We start from the raw sequence: 15430 nt of genomic DNA on the forward strand, positions 1-15430 counted from the left end.
AGGTCACGGCGGGGTGAGGCAGCTGATGGCCCATGCGCCAGGGGACTCCGATTACCCTGCGGCAGAGAGGAAGCTGGCAGCTCGAGGGGGCAGGGGAAGTGCAAGCACTTCCTCTCTCCCGGGCAGAGCAGAGCTGCCTTTCCCCACCAGCCCAGGCAGCTCTGACTCAGCCTCCACAGGGAGCCACCTGGGCTAGGCCAGCACCCCTCACCCCCTCCCTCTTGGCCCAGAGAGTGCTGGGGGCCTCCCTGCTGGTGCTGGTTGTGGGGCACGCTTCTTCCCCCTTGAGCCTTCTCCTGGCCAGCAGGCATCCCCTCTCGCAGGCCAGGCCTCCAGTGCTCACGGTCAAGGGCAACTGTGCCCAAAGGGCTCACCGTCTTCTCTGCAGGCAGGGGAGGGCCATACAGCGTCTGTCTTGCAGGCAGCAGGTTCCTGGTTCAACCCCCAAAGGCATCTCCAGGTCATCATAATAATAACTTTATTGTTTATATGCCACCCATCTGACTAGGTTGTCCCAGCCACTCTGGGCAGCTCCCAACAAAATATGAAAAACACAATAAAACATCAAACATTTAAAATCTCCCTGTACGGGACTGCCTTCACGCGTCTTCTAAAAGTCAAATAGTTGTTTTATTTCCTAGACTGGGAGAGACTCCTGCCTGAAACCCTGGAGAGCTGCTGCCAGTCAGTGTAGACACTATTGTGTTAAATGAACCATTGGTTTGACTGGGTATAAGGCCACTTCCTAGGTTCCTGTTTCAGCCTTTTATTGAGAGCCATGAGGACTAGAATCTTCCTTTACTTTCACGGAAAGGTCTGTAGCTCAGTGAAGGATGCAGCACAGAATGGGACAAGACGGGAGGAGCTGAGGACACAGAGGGAACAGCTGTCCGGCAGCCATCTTCCATCCTGTGGCTTCCCATCTCGTTTTTTTCTCAGACTCTTGGGGCTCCTGTGACTCCTACATGGCAGGGGATTGGACTGGATGACCTTTGGGGGTACTTTCCAGTTTTACAGTTCTGTGACTCCTTTGTCTGGCTGCCATTGCAGTCAGCCAGCGTGGGCACTTGCCATGTGGGATGGGTGGGTCTACATTTTCACCTTGAAATCCCTTCTGGGGGGACCTGGCCACAGCAGAAGACCAATTCCCTGAAGTGAAGGAGGGCAGCAGGAAGGAGGGCACCCCCCCCAAAAAAAAGGAAAACACCACCCTGCTTTTTTGTGCCTTTGAAATGGACATGGAGGAGCAGGAGTCTGCACCAGCAATGCTGGGATGCCTGCCCTCCCTCCTCTCCCTCCCCAGCCCAGGTTCCCTCCTCACACTTCCCTCAGCAATGAGGGATGTTGGCTCGACCGCCCTACAGGCTCTCTCTCGGAAGCTTGCCGGCAGCCTTGTCCATCAGAGCCGAGCCTGTCAAGGATCACAGCCCTCCCAGGCTGGCGAGAGAAGGAAGGATTTCTTCACCCGGGTGCGTCACTGACTTGGAACATGGGGCAGTGATGGCTGCTGGTGTAAGAGGCTTTGGAGAGGATTGGACATATCCGAGGAGGAGGAGGAGAGGGCTGGTAGGGGCTGCTGATCTTGATGGGCACATGGAGCTTCCACATCCAGGCACAGTCTACCCCAGGGGTAGGCAGCCTAAGGCCCGTGGGCCGGATGTGGCCCAATCGCCTTCTCAAACCGGCCCATGGACAGTCCTGGAATCAGCGTGTTTTTACATGAGTAGAATGTGTCCTTTTATTTCAAATGCATCTCTGGGTTATATGTGGGGCACAGGAATTCGTTCATTTCCCCCCCTCCAAAAAAAATTAATAATAATCTGGCCCTCCACGTGGTCTGAGGGACAGTGGAGCGGCCCATGGCTGAAAAAGGTTGCTGGCACCCGGTCTACCCTCTTGAGCACCGTTCACTGGGCAGCTGCAGCAGGAAAGGGGCGTCCCTTTCAAACCCTGCTGCGGGTGTCTTCTTGGCCACTGGGGAAAGCAGGGTGCTGGTCTGGTCCAAGAGCCTCCTGGATCAGGCCAGTGGCCCATCTGGCCCCTCATCCTTTCCTCACAGTGGCCACCTAGATGCCCAAAGGGAGACCCGCAAGGAGGAAAAGGGTGGCACAGTTTTGGCCAGCCTTGGCCATCCTGGTGCCCATCAGCGGCTCTCCTGCGGGTTGCCGGAGTGGGGCACCTTGGCGGCTTGCCCTGCCAGACCTGGAAAGCCTCTTTCCTGGGCAGATCCAACATGTGGCTGGAACTGGCCCTCATGCTGGAGCAGCCTAAAACGCTCCCCTTTTCTGTATCTACATTCCCACCTGTTATTGTATTGAACTCTTATTGTTTCAACTGCTTCAAAGGTTTTCCAGGTTTAGAGATTGATATAGATATGATGGTTCAAAAATAGAAATTGATAAAGAGAGATACGATGGTTTAAATATAGATGCATAAACGGGAAGGTCCCAGAGCGGAGTCCAGCTCGGAAGCCCATTTGCTGTCGTGAGCAGTCGCAGCGGGCAGAGAAGTCTCTCGGATCATGCTCTCATAATGCCACAAGAGACGCCCCCTCTATCGGAGGTTTGGCATCTCCAGCTTAAAGCTCTGAGGATCTGGAGAACAGGATATCCCGCTGTTCCTCCAAGGAGCCCACAATGGTGTGCGCCTTCTCCCTCTCTCCCTTCAATCTCCACAACAACCCTGTAGTAGAGTGTGAGCCTGAGAGACAAGTGACCAGGGCAAAGTCGGCTGGTGAGCTTCCTGGCTGAGCGGGGATTTGATCCCAGGCCTTCGCTCAGCACACTAACCACTACGCCCCACTGCTTCTCTCCTTAGTCACACATGCCCTCTCCTGGCCAACATCCCAGCAGCCTGTTTAGTGTCGGAGAGATTGGTTGCTCCCGTGTTGCCAGCAGGACTCAAACCCGGGTCTCCCTCTGGCTCTGCTACGTGCCTGCGCCCTGTCCCGTCCCCCCTGCCCAGACAATGCCCTCTGACCTCTGTATCTTGTTGTGTGTCCCCACCCCCTCCATCTCTCTCATCCTGGCTCCTCCATAGGTCATTGCGGCGGACTGCAAGCGGGTCACTGTGCTGAAGTATTTCCTGGAAGCCCTCTGTGGCCAAGAAGAGCCATTGCTGGCATTCAAGGGTGGAAAGTATGTGTCAGTGGCCCCCGTCCCAGACGCCATGGGAAAGGAAGCAGCCAGCCAAGAGGGAAAACAACTGGAAGATCAGGTACCGAAGGGCGGGGGGGGGGGAGAGATCAGCGCAGGCAGCAGCAGGAGCAATTGCCCCAGCGGGGCCTGGGCTGGCCGCACTCCCCGCTATTTATAGCTGGCCAGGAGGAGGAGGAGGAGGAAGACCAGCCTTTGGGGGTCCTTCCTGCCCCTTCCTGCCAGCAGCCTTTATTTCTCTGTCTCTCTCTCTCTCTCTCTCTCTCTGGCAACAGCGATGAGTTCCAGATGCGCTTTCCAAATAACGATTCCTTTCGGGGTGGGGGGGCACAGCTTTAATAACGTGCAGCTCAGGCCCAGCAGGAAAGGGTTTGGGGGTGGGAGGCAGAGCAGGGTGAGGGTTCAGGCTCAGGATCGAGTTTATTGGGGCGGTGGAGGGGGGGGGTGAGAAGCAGCGCTGAGCAGCAGCCCACGTACAGGAAGAGAGGGGCTTGGTGCTGGCTCTTCTCTCCCCTGCCCTCCCTTTGCCTCTCTCGCTCTCTCTTTCACACACACACATCCTGATGTGATTAAGGAATTTCTCCTCTTGTTTTTCTGCCCCGGCTTGTTCCTGTAGCCCGGGGTTCTCTGCAGGCCGTCCGTGTGTGAGAGTGTGTGAGCGCTTGGTGTTCGTTCAGCATCCCTGCCAGCTGCTCTGCAAGGCTGCGCTTGCCTTGAGGAGGATCTCGCAGGAGGTCAGAGAGCGGGAAGCGGGTGGCAGGCAGAAGAAAGCCCTCCTTCGTTCTCCACAGGGTTAAACTGCGGAACTCGCTCCCACAGGAAGCAGCCACCAGCCTAGGTGGCTTTAAAAGAGGATGGGGCAGATTTGTTTATTTACACCCCTCCTTCTTCCCTGACCGGGACACAAGGCGGCTTACAGATAAAATCCGCAGAGGAGGACCGTTCTGGTCGCCTCACCTGAAAGAGGATATTGTAGAGCAGGGAGAAGGATCAGAAAAGGGCAGCCCAAATAATTGAGGGAATTGAGAGACTCCCCCGTGAAGGAAGGTTGCAGCTTTGAGGATTACTTTAGAGAAAAGGCGAGTGAGAGGCAACACAATAGAAGTTTATAAAAGTCATGCATGGCATAGAGAAAGCAGATAAAGAAAAGTCACTCATAACGTGAGAACTCAAGGATATGTGTTGAAGCTGAACGTTGGGAAATTGAGGGTGGATAAAAGAGAGTCCTTCACGCAGTGCTGAGTTGAACTCTGGAACTCCCTCCCACTGGAGGCAGGGATGGCCGCCAACATGGATAGGTTTAAAAAGAGGATCAGACAAATTTACAGAGGAGGAGAGGGCTGTCAGTGGCTACTAGCCCAGGGGCTTGGCTCTGCCTCCACGCTCAGAGGCAGCAATACGTCTGAATCCCAGTCGCTGGGAACTGCAGGAGGGGAGAAGGCTCTGGTGCTCAGATCCTGCTTGTGGGGACAGCAGGCTGGACTGGAGGGGGCCCTGGCCTGATCCATCTGGCTCTTCTGAGGTTCTTGTGCAGGATAGAGGAGGAGGGACTTCGGATTCTGAGGCTGGGGAGACCCTTTTGCCCAGCCTTGGGCCGAGGAGCCAAGGACCTCCAATCAGCTGCTGCTGCTGCTGCTGCTGCTTCCTTTCCCCTTTTTCAAAAGGGGTTTGGAGCAGAATATCTTGTGTGTCCCTGTGTGCAGGAGCCCAGGGACTGGGAGGTGGTGGAGGCTGTCAGGAATCCTTCAGCTGCGATTGCTAGATGACCCTCAGGGTCCCTTCCAACTCTGCAGTTCTGTGATGGGGAACGTCTCCCCGCCCTTGGTCCTCTCCACCCCTTTCCCAGCAGTAGCAGCAGGAGGAGTTTCTTGCAGGGGTGAGCCACGGTGCAGCGCCTGCTCCCAAGGATCCCTGGGAATTGTAGTTCCCTACAGGGGCTCCCATCTTCCTGCAGCGAGATCAGCTGTGCAATTCCCAGTGTTCATGCTGGGAAGACGGAACAGGGAGGGGGGACCAAAAGCGCTGCATATAGCTTGCTAGCTTTCCTTTGTTGCAATTGTCCTTCCCAACCACCCTTTCTTTTCTTCTTCTTCCTCCCCTCCTCCTGGCTGGTGACAAGGAGGACGATGTCCGGATCGAGGCTTTTGAGGATGACTCGGAGGCCGACGGCAGCGGCGGAGAGCTGGACATCAGGGAGCTGCGTGCCAAGAAGCAAGCGCTGACCAGGAAGGTGGCCGAACAGCAACGCCGGCAAGACAAGATCCAGGTTTGCATTGGGGCGTGTGGTCGAATTGTAAAGCTGGAAGGGGTCCCCAGAGTCATCTAGTCCAACCCCTGCAGCACAGGAATCTCAGCTTGTATGCCTGTATCCATTTACTTATAGCAGAGGTAGGAAGCTTCAAGCTCCAAATTCGGCCCTCCAAGCCTCAACGCCCGGCCCTTGGAAATCTCCCAAGCCCCTTTCTAGATCTGCTTAATACTTCATGTGGTTTGGGGAGGTGTCTGAGTGTCTGCAGAAGCTAGCCTAGTGTAGAAAGCTAAATTAAATGTGCATAATTTGCCCTTGCCTGTGGCCCTGCACATGAGGGCCCTGGAGGGGAATGTGGCCCTAAGGCCTGAACAAAAGGTTCCCTGCCCCTGGCTTTAAATATTTCCTAACAGCCTTTCATTGAAAATGTTCCAAGGTGGCCTATCACATGTTTCATGCAACATATAAGTGGAATTCTTTTTTTAAAAAAACCCAACAGATGAGTTTAACAAACGTACAGCAAAAATAAGCTGTGAACAAAAAACATAAAATACACGAGGTGCGGCTAGAAATAAGCTTTCCTTCCTTTCTCCTAACACTGCATCTCGTGAGCATCCAGAGAAGCTGAATGTGGGGAGATTCAGGACACGGGGGGGGGGGGACTCCTCCTTCACACAATGCAAAGTTAAATTGTGGAACTCTCTCCTGCAGGAGACAGCGATGGCCACCAACCTGGATGGCTTTAAAAGAGAATTAGACAAATGGGTAGATCAGCCTCAGTGATGGTGCCAAGCGCACATTTCTGGGAAGCTTTTGGGAGCGCAATCCCAGGAACCATCAGGGCGGCACACCCTCCCCCCTTGCTGGGCCAGGCGGATCATTGGGCAAGTCGGGGGCAGCAGCCTTCAGGACCAAGGTGGCAATCCTAAAGTCCCTAACCGCCTCTGCATCGTAAATCTCACGTGGGACAGGAGCTGAACTGGATGGCTTTGCTGCGCCTGAGTCCCACATCCCCCAAACCGCAGCAGAGCTCACCACGACATCCCCCCCCCCATTCGTAGTCCTGTTGATTCTGCTGTAAACCGACCTCTACAGATGAAGGGTGGTGGGCAATTTAATTCATTCATTAATTAATAGAATGAAATAAACGGCAGTTCGAAGCACCACTGTGCCAACTGCAGGGGGGAGAGAGTGTGTGTGTGCCCTTGGGCGTTGGCTGGCTTGCCTCTCAAGCCTGCAGGCTGGCTGGCTGGCTGGCTCCCTACAGCCAAGGGAAATTCCTCCTCCCTCCTTCTCTCTCTCTCTCTCTCTCTCTCTCTCTCTCTCTCTCTTTTCTCTCTCTCCTTTCTCTCTCCCCCCGCCCCAAATTCTCTCTCCTTGCAGTGCCCAGGGCCCTCTTCACTTCCATAACTCTTCATTTCCCAGCCTTGAACGCCAGCCAAACACATCTGTCTAGCCATATGCGTGAACTCTGGAGTCTGTGCCGAGGTGGTTGTAAAACAGGGCCGCTGAAGGCCCTACTGGGAGAGCAGCGCACATGTGTACCCGCCGGCTGTTGGCTGCAGGCCCAGAACCACCAGCGCTCTCTCTTGTGCTCTCTCTTTCTCTGCTCTCCAGGCCCACCGTGGCCCAATGGCTGAGGCTGCAGCCAGCCAGCCGCTCTGCTTGCCTGCCTGCCTGCCAGGAGGAGAGGAGAGGAGAGGAAGAAAGGGCCTTGCGTTCTGGCAAGCCAGAGCGACCCAGCACATGAGGCACAGGGGAGAGAGAGCGTGAAGCTCGCTTGGCTGGAGCCAAGGCAGCAAGGAGAGCCGGCAGGGAGCCGTGCGTCCTCTGGGTGGGTGGCTCTGCCATCCTGGGCCACTCCAAAAGCAGCAAGAGATTGGGAGGGCAGCAGGATCTGGCACAGGCAAGGCAAGGAGGGCACCCAACTCCTTCCTGCAGGATGGCCCCCAACCTGGCTGGCTTTAAAAGAGGGCTGGATAGATTCATGCCGGAGGAGAGGGCTGCCGATGGCTCCTAACCGCAGTGGCTCCGCTTCGTCTCCGCAGTAGGAAGCAGGAGAAAGCAGAAATGCCACGCAGGTTTCTCCTCCTTACCCAAATGAGAGCGGCACAGCAAGCGGGGCGGGGGGAGCATTCTCTACGTAAAGACCACTGCCAGGTCAGCAAAGGCCACGGAAGGAGAGGCAGCAGCAGCAGCAGCGCTGGTGGCCAGGCCAAAAGGGCCAGAGTTTGGCCCCAAATCCAGGCAACTGTTGGAGGCAGTAAATGCTTTCGGATAATAGTTTTTGGGATTCGTAAATGGGGAGAGCATTTGGGACGCGGGTGGCACTGGGGGTTAAACCACAGAGCCTAGGACTTGCCAATCAGAAGGTTGGCGGTTCAAATCCCCGTGATGGGGTGAGCTCCGTTGCTCAGTCCCTGCTCCTGCCAACCTAGCAGTTCGAAAGCACCTCAAAGTGCAAGTAGATAAATAGGTACCGCTCCGGCGGGAAGGTAAACGGCGTTTCCGTGCGCTGCTCTGGTTCGCCAGAAGCAGCTTAGTCCTGCTGGCCACATGACCCGGAAGCTGTACGCCGGCTCCCTCAGCCAGTAATGTGAGATGAGCGCCACAACCCCAGAGTCGGCCACGACTGGACCTAATGGTCAGGGGTCCCTTTACCTTTACCTTTAAATGGGGAGAGCAGCTGATCTTGCACTCAGGACCTGCTTGCTTATGGGCTTCGCTGTGGGGCATCTGCTTGGCTACTCTGAGAACAGAATTTTGGACTAGTATGCCCCCCCCCCCGCTCTAATCCAGGCTGTTTTGATATTCTTGTGCCGTGGGAGGACACTCAACTCCCCATAAGCTCAGAGGCACCGTGTGAGTCTCTCCCATGCGTTCTGAGCCAGAATCTTGGCCATCCAAACCTGTCTCAGACTGGGCGGGGGGGGGGTGTCATTTAGCCAACAGAAGGAGCGCTTTGCACTCTTTCTGCCCCCCACCCCTCTGCCCGGTCCTTTGTCTGCCTGGAGTGGAGGCATTTCCTGCCCAGCTGAAACATTCCCACCTGAACCATAACAAGCTCTTCCTCTGGGCACTGCGGAGCAGGGCAGCCGCTCTCCCCAGGGGGGCTGCCCGGAATAGCCGCGCTGCCGCCCCCCTCGCCAGGTCCAGCTGCGGGCGGGCGGGGCGGGTGGGCTGCGGGGAGACGCTCTGCCTATATTTAGCCCTCCTCCGAGTCGTCCAGCACGTGCGCACGCGGACGGACAGCCAGGCACCTGCCAGCGGCGGAAGGGCAACCCCCACCCAGGCGGCTCCAGGGCGGGCGCAGTGACGACAAGCAAGCGCCACGGGGCGTCCGGCAGGGCGGCGGAACCTGCCCCTCGCCAGTTGCCAAGCCTCTCCCGTGGTGTTGAAGTTTTGGCCTCCTCTGCACCCCTTCCCTCTCTTCCCCAGCGACGCCTGCAACTTTGCACGCGCTCAGGGACAGTCTTCCCCAGGAAACTGTTTTCCCTCTTCCCCAACCTGCAGCAGGAAGGGCAGAGCAGCTTTGCACGCCCTCAGTTGCCATTCTTCTCAAGGAAGCCTTTTGGGGACAGGTTCTAGCGGAGGGGGCACCCGGCTGCCTCTGGGTGCCCCTGCAGCCACCTGCCCGCTTTTCCACAGCCTTTTCCACCCCTCTTGCAGACGCCCCTCTCTCTGGCCCAGCCGGATGTCGCCGCTCCCCCCCCCGTACCCCCTCGGCCAGCCCCTGTCAAACACAAACAAACCTCCTCCTGGCCTCTGAACCCTGCTGAGGCGAGTTCCCCTCTGGCTCCTTGAGCGCAGGGGAGGGGGGACTTGGCACCCTCCCCAGCACCACCACCATGCGCATCCTGTCGTCCTCTCCCTGGCCAGCCCAGGGGGGCAGGATGGGACGTGACGGCCGGCACAGGCCTCGCTCAGCCTTGCCAGGAGCCCGGGAGTCTGGGCCAAGGAGCCTGGGGAGGGGGGGCGGCACCTCCTGGGCACCGGATGCGCATGTCAGGGGCACTGCAGGAGCAGCTCCTCCCACCGGGAACATGCGTGACGTCGTGGCAGTATTTTTACATTCCTCGCTGTGCCGTTCCTGCAAAGCTAAATGCGGACAGGGCTGACGGAGCAGTTCAGGGTGGGTGGGTTCGCAAGTGCCGCCTCCTCGGCTCCCATGACATAAAAATAAAAAGCAGAAGAACCTGAGCAGGGCCTTCTGCATCAGGCCAGCGGCCCATCTAGTCTGGCCTCCTGGTCTCGCAGTGTCCAGTCAGATGCCCCAGCAAGCAAGGCCTGAGCGCAGCTCTCCCCTCCTGCGATTTCCAGCAACTGGGATTCAGGCTCCGACTGTGGCACAGCCCTTGTGGCCAGCCACCCTCCCTAGCCCTCTCCTCCTCCTCCGTGAATTTGTCAAATGCTCTTCTAAAGCCATCCCAGGTAGCGGCCATCGCTCCCTCCTGCATGAAAAGGACTTTCTTGTATCTGCCCTGAATCTCCCGACACTCCACACGTCCAGCAGTTCTAGTGTTAGGAGAGAGGGAGGGAAACTTTCCTTTATCCGCTCTCTCCAGGCCAGGCATCCTTTCATAAACTGCAGTCAGGTCACCTCTTAGAAGTGCATCACAGAAGCTTGAGACTCTCTTATATTATTATTTTATTTATTTATACCCCGCCCATCTGGCTGGGTTTCCCCAGCCACTCTGGGCAGCTTCCAACAAAATATTAAAAATACAATAAAACATCAGACATTAAAAACTTCCCTAAACAGGGCTGCCTTCAGATGCCTTCTAAAAGTCAGGTAGTTCCTTATTTCCTTGACATCTGATGGGAGGCAATTCCACAGGGCGGGTGCCACCACCAAGAAGGCCCTCTGCCTGGTTCCCTGTAACTTGGCTTCTCGCAGGGAGGGAACCACCAGAAGGCCCTCAGAGCTGGACCTCAGTGTCTGGGCTGAACGATGGAGGTGGAGACTAATAGGCTAATGATGAATACACAGAATAAACCATAATAATCAACAAAACTGAAGAGCCCCCTCAAGCAGAGAAGCCAGTATGAAAAACCTGTCAAAACATAAATGTTTCTAACCAGTGGCAATCCACACGCACATACAAATGTCTCTTCTGGGAGGGGGCTCCACTGAAAGGGCCCCTCACTCACCTGAGAGCTTGAGGCGATGGCCCTGGGGCGAGCTTAGTTGTGATTCCTGCACTGCAGGGGGGGTTGGACTAGATGACCCCTGGGGTCCTTTCCAATTCTACTTTGACATCTCTGAGGCTGATTGAAAGGCCCAGGCAGGTCTGCGCGGGAGGGAAAGGATTCAGCACCAAGCTGCTTGGTTTCCATCATGCTTCAGGCTGTGCAGAATTTGGGGAGGTTTGGGGAGGGGGGACACCCCTGGTGCATGCTGGGAGAATCTCCCCTCGGCTCAAAGGCGGGGATTTTTTTGTGCTAGGCGGTGCTGAAGGACCAGGCCCAAGTGCGGCAGATGGAGCTGGAGATCCGCCCCGTCTTCCTGGTGCCGGACACCAACGGCTTCATTGACCATCTGGGCAGCCTGGTCAAGCTCCTGGACTGCCGGCAGTTCATCCTTGTGGTGCCCCTGATTGGTGAGTGTGTGCTTGCGTGTGTGCGCTCACGGACGTAGAGATGGACCAAGCGGGGAGCAGCCACGTCCCTCCCCCACCTTACAAATAAAGGCTGCAAACATCACAGGGCCCACAAGAAGGGCTTGCTTAGCGCCACCTGTTCTCTGCATCCTTTGGGACCCAAAGGAAACGCTTGGGTATATTGATTTGATTTATATTCCCTCCGTCCAACTAAGGCAGTGGGTTTGGGGACCTCCTGTGCATGTTCCCTCAAAAGCATACAGCCTCTTCTTCAGGCGGTGCGTCATTCACCGCTGGAACTCCTTGCCAGAGGAGCCTGCCGCGCATCCATTCCAGGAGAGGCTCTCTCCTCTCCTCTCCTCCCAATGGACGGCCCTGTTTTGAGCTGCCACCTCCCAGGGCTCCAGCAAAGCAGCAGGCATCAGTGGAGCCTCCACACTCAAGGGCAGTCTACCTCCGAGGCACAGGGAGGCAGAAGCAAGCAGGGGGATGAGGTCCCATGGCCCTGGCATCCTGCATATGGCCTTCACAGAGGCCTTCTGGGGTGAGGGAGGTGGGGGTCTGACCCGTGAGGGCAGCCAGCACTTCTGTACTGGGGGGGGGCGGCGAGGTCTTGAGCCAGGGCACTTGTCCCAGCTGCCTGGCCCTGGCTCTCCCTTTTCTCCTTATAAAGCTGCAGTCCGGCGACTCAGCAAAGCTGGTTCCTGTTATTGGTAAACACTCGGCCCTGGCAGATAACAGGCGGCTGCTGCTGCTGCTGCTGGGTGGTCTGGCCGGGCCGGCAGGAGGGTGGAGGCGCTGGGCACTCACGTCCCCCTCCCTCACGGAAGGACCGAAGCAGCTTGGGGGGGGGAGGGCATCCTGCTTGCAGGCAGAAGGTCCTGGGTCCCATCGCCTGTGGGGTCTGCAAGGGCGGCGGAGAGACTGAAATCCCCAAATGCCACTGCTGCCAGTCAGTGTAGCATCGCCCTCCCACCCTTCTCCTGGGGGTAAAGCGAGGTGTGCTGCTGCAGCTCAGACGGCAGCCCAGCTCCCCTGGGAACACCGCCTGAGCTTCTTCCACTGAGGGTATTCCTCACTGAGGATCGCAGGGCAGTTTACGGTGTAAAAACACAAAAATACATGACATAACAACAAGCAAGAACAGCACCCAAATGCCCAGTTTTAAGGGCCATATAGGCTGTTCAATCAGCCAGAGACCAGGGAGGAGAAGAAGAGCGTTTACTTCCTGCATTTATATCCCACCTTTTCCTCCAAGGAGCTCACTGTGGTGTGTGAATGGTTCTCCTCCTCCTGTAAATCCCCACCACAACCCTGCGAGTTAGGTTAGGCTGAGAGAAGAGAGTTTGGTGGCCGAGTGGGGGATTTGAACCCAAGTCCCAGACTGAAGCCCCAGACTTGCCCTCACGGCTCCTCCTGAGTTGCTCCCTGCAATAACCAGCAGGCACTTGTTATGGAGCAGGGAAGGGGTTAAAGCTCCCCCTCTTGCGCCCGGCTCCTTGAACCCGACCCGCGTGGGGAGAAGCAGCCAGGCAGCTTGGGCAGGAGCGCAAACAAGCTTCCTCTTTGAAGGCTGTTTTGCTTGGAAGCGGCTGCGAGCGGCGGATTTCGGCCCGGAGTACCAGCCGCTCTCCTCCTGTTTGATGTTCCCTGCGCTGGCTCTTCTCTCCCCCTCCCAGGCCATCCTCCCCAGAGCAAAGCAACGGCGGTGGGGGGAGGTGGGAGAGCAGGCCTTGGCCCAGGTGGGGACTGTACCAGGCCGGATGTCCCAGGAAGGGCCAGAATTGCCACCAGCGCTGGAAAAGCCAGGGGGGCTCATAGCGACGGGGAGAGGCCTCACCCCACATTCCCCCTCTGTCTCTCCCTCTGCACATCCAACCCCCCAGCCTCTCTGAGGAATGCATACTTCCCACTTGATCTCAGCTCTTGGCGAGGAAAGCCAAAAAGAGCAGCCAGATTAACCGTCTCAGGGAGCCGGTGGGGCTGGGTGCCTGGGAAGAGGTGCCCGCCAACACGGGAAGGGCCGTAGCCCCATAGAATCCTAGAACTGGAGAGTGGAAGGGACCCTCAAGGCACATCTAGCCTGGCCCCCCTCCAGGGCAGGAATTGCAGTAGATTAGGGCACCTCGGGAGGCCTCAGGCTCAGTCCCCCAGTGCCATCCATCTGCCAAGGGAGCTGGGAAAAGCCCCTCTTTCAAAACCCCGGAGAGCTGCTGCCAGCCAGTGCAGGCAGTACAAAGCCAGGTGGGCCCAAAGTCTGGCTCCTATGCTCCTGTTTAAAATCAGCCCCTTGATTCAGAACCGTAAGAGCTGGACTCCTGCTTCGATTTTAACGGAAGGGAGTTCATGCAGAAGGTCCCAGTGGCAGTGGCGTAGCGTGGCGGGTGCAGGGGTGGCCGGCCGCACCGGGTGCAACATCTGGGGGTTAGGGGGCACAAATCCACAGGTTAGGGGCGCAAATCCACGGGTTTGGGGGCACAAATTACTTGCCTTGCCCCGGGTGCTGACAACCCACGCTACGCCACTGCCCAGTGGCATCTCCAGGTAGGGTGGGTAGAGACGCTGCTGGAAATGCTAGAACGCTGCTGCCAGTCAGTGCAGACAGCATGAAGCTACTTCACTCTAGGTTCCACATTGGCTCCGGGACTTCCCTTGTGCTCGTGGCCTCGCCTATGTCTGCTGGGGGTGCCGCCAGGCCCCCTCGGGCTCTCCTGGGGCTCCCAGACATATTTGTCACCCTGCCCGCTGCAAAGAAAGGAAAAGCCGTTCCCAGGGACCTCTGGCAGCTTCTGCCTGGCTCCCTCTGAGGCAGGGAGAGGAGCTGCGTTGGCTGCTTCTAGCCAGGCAAGACAGACCAGCGCTGCCCCTCCCTCCTCTGGGTTCCTCTCTCTCCGCTCATAGCCAGAGTCAGAACCTGCTGCCCCCAAGCCCAGAGGAAACGGCCAGCCTCAGGCGCAGGGGTCTCCCAAGGCCTGGGGTGGGGGCAGAAACCTCCCACCCAGGAATCCTACCGCCAATGCCAGCTTGGAAGGCTTTAACAGAGGGTGGGTCAAACACATGGAGCAGGAGCAGGCTGCCAATGGCTACTAGCCAGGGTGGCCGTACTCTGCCCCCACAGTCAGGCAGCAGTGGCGGATGCTGGGAAGGATGCCGCTGTTGCATTTGGGTCCTGCTTGAAGGTTTCCCATAATGGGCCCCCCCTTCTCGCCCCCTGTGAGAACAGGAGGCTGGGCTTGGTTGGCCAAGGAGACTCTGCTTCTTACGGAGCCCCCAGGCCCAGAGGCAGTCTATCCTGATTGCCATCAGCACAACCCCCCAGGCTCCTCTCACATTCTTCTCTCTCCTTCCTTCCTCCCTGCCAGTCATCAACGAGCTGGACGGGCTGGCCAAGGGCCCCGAGTCGGAGCACCGCGGGGGCGGCTACGCGCGGCTGCTGCAGGAGCGGGCCCGCAAGGCGGTGGAGTTCCTGGAGGCGCGCTTTGAGAAGCGGGACAGCTACATGAGAGCCCTCACCAGCCGCGGCAACGAGCTGGAGTCCATCTCCTTCCGCAGCGAGGACATCTCCAGGCAACAGGTGCCAGGGAGGGGGCTCCCACTTTCCGGTGGGGCAACAGGGAGGTCCTGGGTTCAAGCTGTACAGCCTTTAAGGGGCTTAGCAGGACAGCTGCTTGGTGTGCAGAAGCTTCTGGGTTGAGACCCCAGAGGACATCAGCCCCATCTCTGCCTGGGAAGGCGCTGAGCATCCTTCGCTTTTCCAAAGGGTTTGGGGGTCCTTATCATCTGCCTTGAGCCGCAATGGCTCGATGGGATCCTCCACTTCGAAGGGCAGTCTACCTGCGGCATGCCTACATGCCAGGGGTGGGCATCGCCTTCATATTCCTGGCTTGGGGTTTCCCCGAGGGGTCTCTGCCTGGTGACAGCGGCTTCTGTGACCTCTACATTTCCTCTGACAGAGAGCTCTTTGGCGTATCCAACATTTGGCCTGCTCACTGTAGACCCACTGAAATGAAAGAACATACCTAACTTGGATCCACTAATTTCAATGCCTGTGCACTGAGTAGAACCTAATTGGATGCAACCTTATTATTATTATTTTCTTAATTCCCAATATTTAGACTTGTCGGGCTCATATTTGGCTCATTAGCCAAAGATCTCCAAGCAACTTCTTAGAACACAGATAGAAACATGAATGTGAATACCTTATGCCATCCATCAGATTCATCCCATAGAATTGTAGAGTTGCAAGGGACCCCCACAGGTCATCTAGTCCAACCCCCTGCAGTGCGGGAATATAGACACACACACAAAACACCCACCTGCACCCATAACAGCAAGAGGAGGCAAATAGGCAGCCTGTATTTTCAAAAGACCCCCTGGGGCTGAGAGAGGGCAGGCCGAGCTGTCCCTTTTCCCGGACTCACTCCTCT

General features: G+C 57.1%; 1 protein-coding gene across 2 annotated transcripts in view; it reads left to right on the top strand.

Moving 5' to 3' along the window:
• Positions 1 to 15430, top strand: part of SMG6 (SMG6 nonsense mediated mRNA decay factor) — an 89305-nt gene that overhangs the window by 71676 nt on the left and 2199 nt on the right. For both annotated transcript variants that reach the window (XM_082201676.1, XM_082201677.1), the window contains exons 14-17: positions 3040 to 3216; positions 5275 to 5421; positions 10850 to 11003; positions 14366 to 14577. In XM_082201676.1, the coding sequence (XP_082057802.1) occupies positions 3040 to 3216; positions 5275 to 5421; positions 10850 to 11003; positions 14366 to 14577 (690 nt within the window). The remainder of the gene's footprint in view (positions 1 to 3039; positions 3217 to 5274; positions 5422 to 10849; positions 11004 to 14365; positions 14578 to 15430) is intronic.

Source organism: Podarcis vaucheri, assembly GCF_965113315.1.
Source record: "Podarcis vaucheri genome assembly, chromosome: 15".
NCBI lineage: Eukaryota > Metazoa > Chordata > Lepidosauria > Squamata > Lacertidae > Podarcis > Podarcis vaucheri.